The sequence below is a fragment of the Physella acuta genome, unplaced genomic scaffold, assembly GCF_028476545.2.
Source record: "Physella acuta isolate Inbredline_101_S28 unplaced genomic scaffold, ASM2847654v3 ptg000011l, whole genome shotgun sequence".
Classification (NCBI taxonomy): Eukaryota; Metazoa; Mollusca; class Gastropoda; family Physidae; genus Physella; species Physella acuta.
The window spans coordinates 132,440-142,659 of NW_026731531.1; the positions used below are offsets into that span (position 1 = coordinate 132,440).

The following is a 10,220-nucleotide window of genomic DNA, read 5'->3' on the forward strand; positions in this document are numbered from 1 at the left end:
TTCATAGAGTTATTGTTCTTTCATAGAGTTATTGTTCTTTCATAGAGTTATTGTTCTTTCATAGAGTTATTGTTCTTTCATAAAATTATTGTTCCTTGATAGAGATGTTGTTCTTTGATAGTTTTTACTTTTTTTAATTTTTTAATTTTTTTTTTGGATAAAGCTTACAAGAGAACTCTGTTAAACTTATCTTATTATGGTTGTGTATTGTATCTCATTAGACGCTTACGATACCGCTATCTAATTGATATTAAAAAAAAACCCATACCAAATACATTACAGAATAAAATATCTTTATTTAAATGAAACAAACAAATAAAAACACCTGTGGCATTTAAATATGCAAAATTCAATGATTCAACTTAAATCATTTAGTCAAATTATGTAGTATACATTTGTCAAGTTAATGTAAACATTAATTGTTAAAACATGCGACATTTACTTATGATACTATCTAAAACAAAACAAAAAACAAGTCCTCAATTTGACGTAATGTAAACAATAAAACAATTTGTAATAAAATTAATCAAAGAATCATTCTAATTGTTAGAAGATTTGCGCGGGTGTTTACAGTACAAAGCGACACACAAGAAACATGTCATTACAGCAATTAAAAACATCATGAATATGTTATTTTACATCAGAGCGGAAGTCTCAGAGTAACAGTCCTAGAGTCATCAGCGCCACGATGTCTGCTACAAGCGACTCATGATCAAGGCGTCACCTGTTTCCTCGGTGGGGGCTTGGACTTCAAGCTCGTGAAAATCTGGGGGTGTGGCGGGGGGGGGGGGGTGGTGGACAGAAGATATAGGGAACATTTTCATAATTGTAAAACAATATATTATTTCCTTCGGGTACCAAAGTCAGTTATTCGTAGGGGTGTTGGTAGCGAGGGTGGGTGGTACAGCGATGGTGTGATTCGTAGGGGTGTTGGTAGCGAGGGAGGGTGGTACAGCGATGGTGTGATTCGTAGGGGTGTTGGTAGCGAGGGCCGGTGGTACAGCGATGGTGTGATTCGTAGGGGTGTTGGTAGCGAGGGCGGGTGGTAGAGCGATGGTGTGATTCGTAGGGGTGTTGGTAGCGAGGGCCGGTGGTACAGCGATGGTGTGATTCGTAGGGGTGTTGGTAGCGAGGGCGGGTGGTACAGCGATGGTGTGATAGACTCTACGCGTTACCCCTCCCCCAAGTGCTGATGAGAAGGGGTAACTCTACCTCAACCATTCGCACTGTGTGTCTCTCTCTCTCTCTCTATCTCTCTGCTACACTCTCTTTATCTCCACACTCTCCTCACACTTTTTCTTCACTCTCCCTGCTTCACTCTCTATCTTTCCCCATGCATTTTACGTTTATTATGTGTAAAGTTTAGTTTTAAAAAAAATGTAAGGTAGTAGACACTCACCTTTCAAAGGTTTTGAAAACTTGTCAAACGCATCCTGCAAAGTTTTAACAAGTGTCAAGTTCGGCAACTTCGCCTTCTTGAGTTGTCGGCGAGCTTTTTTCTATCAATAGAAACAAACATGTTTTCTCTGTAAAATTCATAAACACAGTATACGTCTAAATTTTAAGACCAAAATATGAACCAAATTATAATGTCTAATATTTTCTAATTACATGCATAGGGATACATTTTCGGTTAAAACGTCCATGATGCTGTTGTGCTTGCTTAAAATGGGAGCAGTGGCAAAAATCAATTCTTATTTCTTTTTAACACTTCTTCTAAAACACTTACCAAGTAACACGCTTGAGATAATTATATATATATATATATATATATATATATATATATATATATATATATATATATATATATATATATATATATATATATATGGAACTCACCTGTGCCTATGCAAGAATCAACTTTATCCCATGGAACTCACCTGTGCCTATGCAAGAATCAACTTTATCCCATGGAACTCACCTGTGCCTGTGCAAGAATCAACTTCATCCCATGGAACTCACCTGTGCCTGTGCAAGAATCAACTTCATCCCATGGAACTCACCTGTGCCTGTGCAAGAATCAACTTCATCCCATGGAACTCACCTGTGCCTGTGCAAGAATCAACTTCATCCCATGGAACTCACACTCCACTATGAGAGACCTGAGGGACTGGGCTGCCGAGAAATCGATGTTTGAGATGTGCTCCATGTTCAGGATCACGATGTGGGGCTTCTCCACTGGAACCATATCAAGCATAAATACACATGTGGGCCTACATAGTCTTAACGTAAACTAACATCGGCTATCAGTTTATTTTCACCATAATGGAAAGATAAAAAATTTTTTATCCATCCATAACCATAAAATATATCACAGGGTCTGGTAAAAGCAAGTGTTAAGAAAGCAGGTGATAAGACAATCAACCAACCATTTAGAGCCTTGTCCAGTGCCTTAATCTCCAGGAACTCAGCTCCAGGAAAGGTCAGTCCGTGTGTGGGGGTCACGATAAAAAATCCCTCTTGGCTGGAGAACTGAAAGGTGTAGCAGATATTAGAGAACTCAATGTTAATCACCATCAGATTAATGAAAGCTTGTTTCGTGCGTATTTTAGTAATTACCACACAATAAAAATACAGAACGCTAAGAATTTTTTAAAATAATCAAAAGTTCGACTATGTAAAATAAATATAAAAATATAATTACCAGTAGCTTAGGTCGAGATATGGGGTACAAGAGAATAAATAAGGAAATGCCAACTCCAACAAATATTCCCCACTGAAATGAATGGCAACAATTATGTATATAATGATATTATAAACTTATATATTAAATATAGAATAATCAACACTTAGGTTAGAAGTATGAGTAGCAACGTTGATCTTACCTGTATACCAATAGCAAGTGTGCAGATAAATGTAATAGCATACGGCAAGAGTTCAAGCTCTGAAATAAAAGGAAGTACTCGTTTTGTAACACGTTTTATATTCGATATCGATCACTATTTACCTCTTGTAAATTCTAATATCGTAAATAATTCGATATTATTGTCATGTGTGGGCTATCGAGTGGAGATATTGAATAGTCTTGAATATAAGAAACGCTGTGGCATTGACATTAACTAATAACAAATCTCTGTCAAGTAGCAAACACGTCACTCACTGTTAGCCTTGTAGATCATCTTGATTGTGGTAAAGTCCACCATGGCCAAGACAGCGGCTATGATGACGGCGGCCAGAGCACATTTGGGGATGTAGTAGAAGAGGGGGGTCAGGAAGGATAAGGAGATGATGACGATAATTCCGGTGAGGACACAGCCGAGCTGTGACTTGACTCCACACTGGGCGTTGATGGCGGTTCTGGAATAAAAAATACATTTTTGGTACTTGAACCTTTGTTTCTAACTTTTCGCTTGAATCAAAATATAAAAATACATGTTTAAATCACGGAGATGAGATTTACGTTATTCAGCAGTTACTAGGTTGATGGAGATTACAGTAGATAAATTGTCTAGCTGGGCTAGAGTAGAGAGAAATTGACGGTTAAAAAAAAGATTTCCTTTACCTGGAGAAAGTTCCAGTGACAGGGTAGCCTTGGAAGAATGACGTCAACAAGTTTCCCACGCCGTAGGCCAGCAGTTCTTGTGTGGGGTCCAGTTTGTATTTGTGGACACGGGCTGAAAGATACAGAAATGGTTTTAAGATGTTTCTTGTGTAACTAAACACGTCGACGACAGAGATGGCACAGTTAAACAATGGGTTGTGCCACTTGAAGGGAAACGTATAAAACAGTTTCCTTTCGTTGAATCATATTTTTAATTAGCGAGTTTAAAAAATCCATCGACTCACCGAAATACTTTGTTTTTAATCAATTTATTAAAAAATGTATCGACTCACCGAAATACTTTGTCTTTTAATCAATTTATTAAAAAATGTATCGACTCACCGAAATACTTTGTTTTTTAATCAATTTATATAAAAATGTATCGACTCACCGAAATACTTTGTTTTTTAATCAATTTATTTAAAAATGTATCGACTCACCGAAATACTTTGTTTTTTAATCAATTTATTTAAAAATGTATCGACTCACCGAAATACTTTGTTTTTTAATCAATTTATTAAAAAATGTATCGACTCACCGAAATACTTTGTTTTTTAATCAATTTATATAAAAATGTATCGACTCACCGAAATACTTTGTTTTTTAATCAATTTATTTAAAAATGTATCGACTCACCGAAATACTTTGTTTTTTAATCAATTTATTTAAAAATGTATCGACTCACCGAAATACTTTGTTTTTTAATCAATTTATTTAAAAATGTATCGACTCACCGAAATACTTTGTTTTTAATCAATTTATTTAAAAATGTATCGACTCACCGAAATACTTTGTTTTTTAATCAATTTATTTAAAAATGTATCGACTCACCGAAATACTTTGTTTTTTAATCAATTTATTTAAAAATGTATCGACTCACCGAAATACTTTCCAACAGACATGGCCTCGATCAAGCAGATGATGGGGACGATTCCTATACCAGCCCCGAGTTTCTGAATGTATCAAGATATATCTTATTAATCCGTGTGATATACTTGTTACAATCAGAGCCTACTAGACGCTTACAAGATGCACAAGTGAGAGGCATTTGGACGAGAGTTAATGGTGTTATTTATAGCAAGCTCTGTTAAACTATGATGTTAAAATCGCTAATTGATTACTATACAGTTTTCATTAAACGTGTCTAATATAAAATTACAAGAAATATAATTGATAATCAATAACTAAAATAATAAATCCGTGCTCACACTTGCAACCCTTATAACTCATGCTTGTTATATCAATCCTTACAAAGACGTGCTTGTTACATCAACTAGTATTACAAAAACCCTTATAAAGACGTGCTTATTACATCAACCCTTATAAAGACGTGCTTATTACAACAACCCTTATAAAGACGTGCTTATTACATCAACCCTTATAAAGACGTGCTTATTACATCAACCCTTATAAAGACGTGCTTATTACATCAACCCTTATAAAGACGTGCTTATTACAACAACCCTTATAAAGATGTGGTTATTACATCAAACCGTATGAAGACGTGCTTATCACATCAACCCTTATAAAGACGTGCTTGTTACTTACAGCAAAAACCTCTGATGACGTCATCGTCGTGTTACCGATATTGATTTCAAACTTTGGAGCCTGGAAGTCTGGCATACCTGGCTTGATTTTACCTGTTGGCGTGATGCCGTGGATGCCGTTTATCTCCAGGATGTAGAAGAGTATGGAGGCTAGGATGACCACTATAGCTGTGGAACCTGGGCAGGGTACAGAAAATATCGTTAGTTTGGTGATCGTTCAGAGCATCAAAGATGGAAGGTCATTGGTTGTTTAATGTTAGGATAAAACAAAGGCGATGTTATTAAACGGCAGCACCAATACCGACTAAGGCTCTACATCAACACTTAGACATTAGTTCAGTTTTACACAAACAACGTAGATCTACGTCTTAGTGAAAATTAAAAAAAAAAAAAAAATTCTAAAGTATAGAGAACCAAAAAATATGTGTTGAAATATTTTTTTCAATAGTTTTAATGGGTTTCTACTTGAGTTTTCAATTGTTCTAATTGTGCTTCTATAATTATTCAGAGCGTCACTAAATTCTTCATATGCCTACACAAATAGCAAAACAGGTATATAGAGACATACCTAGAGATAGACAAAATGTTATTAGTGGCATGTGATAGAGTGTCACGTTTGAAATAGTCACGTGACAGAGTCTCGTCATAAGCTGACACTTTGTAAAGGATCACATGATAAAGTCTCACGTGATGGATCGTTAAGTTGTAGTATCATGAGATGGTGTCAGGTTATTCTATTTCACATTGAAGGGGATGAGATCAGTCTAACTTGATCTGTCTATATAGTCTGGTTCTAGCGTCATATATCTACCAGTGTCTAGCGTGATATATCTACCAGTGTCTAGCGTGATATATCTACAAGTGTCTAGCGTGATATATCTACCAGTGTCTAGCGTGATATATCTACAAGTGTCTAGCGTGATATATCTACCAGTGTCTAGCGTGATATATCTACCAGTGTCTAGCGTGATATATCTACCAGTGTCTAGCGTGATATATCTACCAGTGTCTAGCGTGATATATCTACAAGTGTCTAGCGTGATATATCTACCCGTGTCTAACGTGATCTGTCTAAACGTGACTAGCGTGAACTGTCTACACGTGACTAGCGTGATATATCTACCCGTGTCTAACGTGATCTGTCTACACGTGTCTGGCGTGATATATCTACCAGTGTCTAGCGTGATATATCTACCAGTGTCTAGCGTGATATATCTACCCGTGTCTAACGTGATGATCTACACGTGACTAGCGTGATCTGTCTACACGTGTCTAACGTGATCTGTCTACACATGTCTATCGTGATCTCTCTAACCGAGTCTAACGTAATATGTCTACACGTGACTAGCGTGAACTGTCTACACAATACCCCCCCTACACCAAAACCATCACTTACTAGCTCCAGCTATAAACATAGACTTCTGTAGTATGGCCATAGCCAGGGACGGTGGGTTGGTAGGGTCGTTTTTCCACTTGATCTCTCGTAGTTTCTTCAACAGGACAACAACAACAATACAGGTCAAACCCATCGTCAGGTCCCACACACTGTAAACGTTAAAAGTAAATTTTATCATACGACTTTTTTTTCTTTTAGTCTATGAATTGTATAAATTGGTGTCATTTACTTACTGGCCAAATACTAGCTGGTATATATTTCTAAAACAATATCAATATTTGAAATAAATAAAATGAAATTATTATTGTTTATGTAAGAATTGTAATTGTTGATAAGTTCTTACTTTGTGAGGTGCAGTTTTTTTCCTATATCGATTAGACAGGGAATGAAGTCGTTGGGAATTCCTTTTAAACCTAGCAAGGACTGCGAGACAAAATGTATAAAATATGCCAGCACCATACCGATCATAACACGTCATGATATTTTTACAAAGTATATAAAAAAAATGTAAACTTACAGTAAATCATAAAATATAAAAGGAAAAAGTCATGAAATTTAAACTAAATTTAAAAAAAAAATGCAATTTATAGAACTGTTATGTAACGAAGCAAAAGCGGTTGTGTACCTTTAGCTGGCTGACGGCGATGGTGATGGCGGCGGCCGAGGAGAAAGCGTTGATGACAGGTAAGGAGATGTAGCTGACGATGATGCTAAGTTTGAGGAAACTCATGGCTGTAAACACCAGGCCCGTGGTGAAGGCCAGCAGTATGGGCAGGGTCGGGTCCTTCTCACCGTTGGGCAGGGTAGGGGACACGGTTGTGGCGAAGGACGCGGTGAGCAGTGAGGTGATGGCGCTGGGGCCGATGGTGATGTCCTTAGCTGAGCCCATCAAAGTGTACACGAATGTACAGATGAACCCCGAGTACAGGCCGTACTGGAATAAAAGAGAACTCTTCAAGTGAATGAGGAACCCATGTTCACTTGAAACAGATTGATACTGCACAGCAGAACCCATTTATTCGTATCTGTTAACGTTAACCGTGGCAATATAACAAATTGTAGTTAAGGTTAGGTTTATTCATAGGAATAATTGAGTTTTATTATTTAAGTTTAAGAAACTTAGTAACAAAATACTAGGACATGAGTTTGGCTTATATATTAGTTTTTCGAATCTTAGTTAAGACTGTTGGACATGTACCGTCTGCCAAAGTTGTTGTGACGACCAGTCAACCTGTATCTTCTGCCCAACCACAGATTCCCTCACATGTAGACTCACCTGTGTTGGCAGGCCAGCGATTCCAGAAAATGCCAGACCCTGGGGAATGAGGGTCAGACCCACGGTGATGCCGGCGATAATGTCACATTGTAGGTTAAACAAGCTGTTGAGAAACGAACACAAAAACAATAAGATCCAGTTTTTGTGAGTTAGTTTAACATCTAATATGCTGACAAGAAATTTGAAAACATGTCTTTTTTTTTACAATGGGCTAAATCACAGTTATGTGTATACCGCACCAGCCAAACACGCCACATAAAACATGTACAAAGCAACCCGCCACATAAAGAAAAACTTACATACATAACCCAACATCTTATATTAAACTATGAATAAAAGAAAGTACCGATTAAAATACGCCCCTGTATAAAACATTGTAACACACAATACTGCCTAAAACATAGAAAAACAAACTATATCGTATAAATTATAAAATTGTGAAAAAACTATACCGTATAAAACACAACATATAAAACATTGTAATACGCTATACTGTCTAAAACAATGGAAACACACTATACCGTACAAAACACAATACTAACTGTACCGTACAAAACACAAAACAAACAAACCCGTACAAAACACAAAGCAAACAAAATATACCGTACAAAACACAAAACAAACTATACCGTACAAAACACAAAACAAACTATACCGTACAAAACACAAAACAAACAAACTATACCGTACAAAACACAAAACAAACTATACCGTACAAAACACAAAGCAAACAAAATATACCGTACAAAACACAAAACAAACAAACTATACCGTACAAAACACAAAACAAACTATACCGTACAAAACACAAAACAAACAAACTATACCGTACAAAACACAAAACAAAATACCGTCTAAAACACGACACCATAACAGCGAGCTACCTGTACATGGGCAGCCACGAGATGATAGGGAAGCGACTTTTGAGGGTGTCCAAGGTCAGGCAACTTCTGCAGCAATCTTTGGCTCGCTCTACAGCAGACCGGAGGGTCAGCTCCTGAGTGCACGTGTCATCCTTGTCATCCTTGACACTGGGGTCAAACTTGGATGACCCGTTGACCCCAACCACTATACACGGCTTAAAACAAATAAACCAAAGACGCTTTAAAATTCAACTTGTGTAGATTTCCGTGAGTGTATCGAATGACAACTTGCGAATAGCAAATAAAAATCAAGCACTTTTTCTTAAAAATAGTTTACAGCCGAAGAACCCTTCCAACAATTGTAATCATATTTCTGGCATCAACCTTATCAATATACCCTACTCTCATAAACAACGTAGAGAGCGTTAGCACCTGCTCTTAAATACACTTAGGTGTGTTTTATAATACAGAAAAAAATTGAATTAATTGAATTAATTGAATGCGAGTAGACGAATGTGCCTTGCAGTTATGATAGTGACGGACGCTACTATAGGCACAATTCTTCAGACACCTTTTAATATGGTGATTTGTTTTACACGTGTCCGTATTCCAAAAGTCCACTTTTTTTATTTATTTGTATTTAGTTGCTTGTATATTCTCTGTTTATAATGGCAGTAGATGTTTCTTAAATCGTATAAATATTTGATGGATATTGTAAAGATAAATATCTGCAGATTCAACTATTTGTAGATTTACGATCTATCGAGTTGTATTCATCTACCTCCAGGTATAAATTATGTAAGTGTGAGAAGTTAAATTCACCTGTACCCCAGGTATAGACAATACAAGAGTGAGTAGTTAGACTCACCTGTACGGCAGGTATAGACAATACAAGAGTGAGTACTTCAACTCTCCTGTAACCCCACTTATACACAATACAAGAGTGAGTACTTCAACTTACCTCCTGTCCCATGTGTACAGCGGTGTCCAGCTGATCAACTTTGACCCCATCCGGTCCTCCATGGTTCTGGGACTCTGGCTTCAAGTTTCCCGAGTTGATCGTGAAGACCATTCAACCGTGTCGCTAAACTTGACAGAAGTAAACAGCCCTGGTTGTACCCAGGTAATTCGCAAGGTGAATTTTGTGTTGTCTGTGAATACGGTAACTCTAATGTGAAAACAGAGCAGAGAGAAATATATCCAAGCTCTCAGTGTGGTAGCTACAAGTTGGCTGACCAACGGACTAAGCTCGACCCATTTATACCCAGCAAGAACAATGGCTGGAATTAAACTGGAAAACAAATCTGTGACGTCACGTCGTCTGACCGGTCCATTGTTGCCGTACGTCATTGTAGTGACGTCACTCATGAGGTTATGATTACAGTAAAGTCAAGCAGAAAAAAAACTGTTCTCTACTCCCGTCCCTCTTCTCCCACCCCTCTGACTCTTCAACCCCCCCCACCCCCTCTACTCCGCTCCCCCTACCCCGTCCCATGTACCCCCACCCTTTGTACCCCGCCCCTCTATCCCCACCCCCTGTACCCCCGCCCCGTCTACCATGTACCCCTTTCCCTGTACCCCCACCTATCTACGCCCC

At 37.7% G+C, this 10,220-nt stretch overlaps 1 protein-coding gene across 1 annotated transcript; it reads right to left on the reverse strand.

Annotated features, from left to right (window-relative positions):
- Positions 1-695: 695 nt before the first annotated feature.
- On the reverse strand, positions 696-9,695 carry LOC131932194 (sodium-independent sulfate anion transporter-like). The gene is made up of 14 exons (XM_059289094.1): positions 9,585-9,695; positions 8,645-8,838; positions 7,761-7,863; positions 7,110-7,418; positions 6,485-6,578; positions 5,090-5,265; positions 4,422-4,494; positions 3,503-3,614; positions 3,101-3,297; positions 2,826-2,884; positions 2,370-2,472; positions 2,045-2,178; positions 1,400-1,499; positions 696-766 (listed from the first exon to the last, which is right to left on the reverse strand). Exons 1-14 carry the CDS (start codon positions 9,693-9,695, stop codon positions 696-698), a joined length of 1,836 nt encoding a protein of 611 aa, XP_059145077.1.
- Positions 9,696-10,220: the final 525 nt, after the last annotated feature.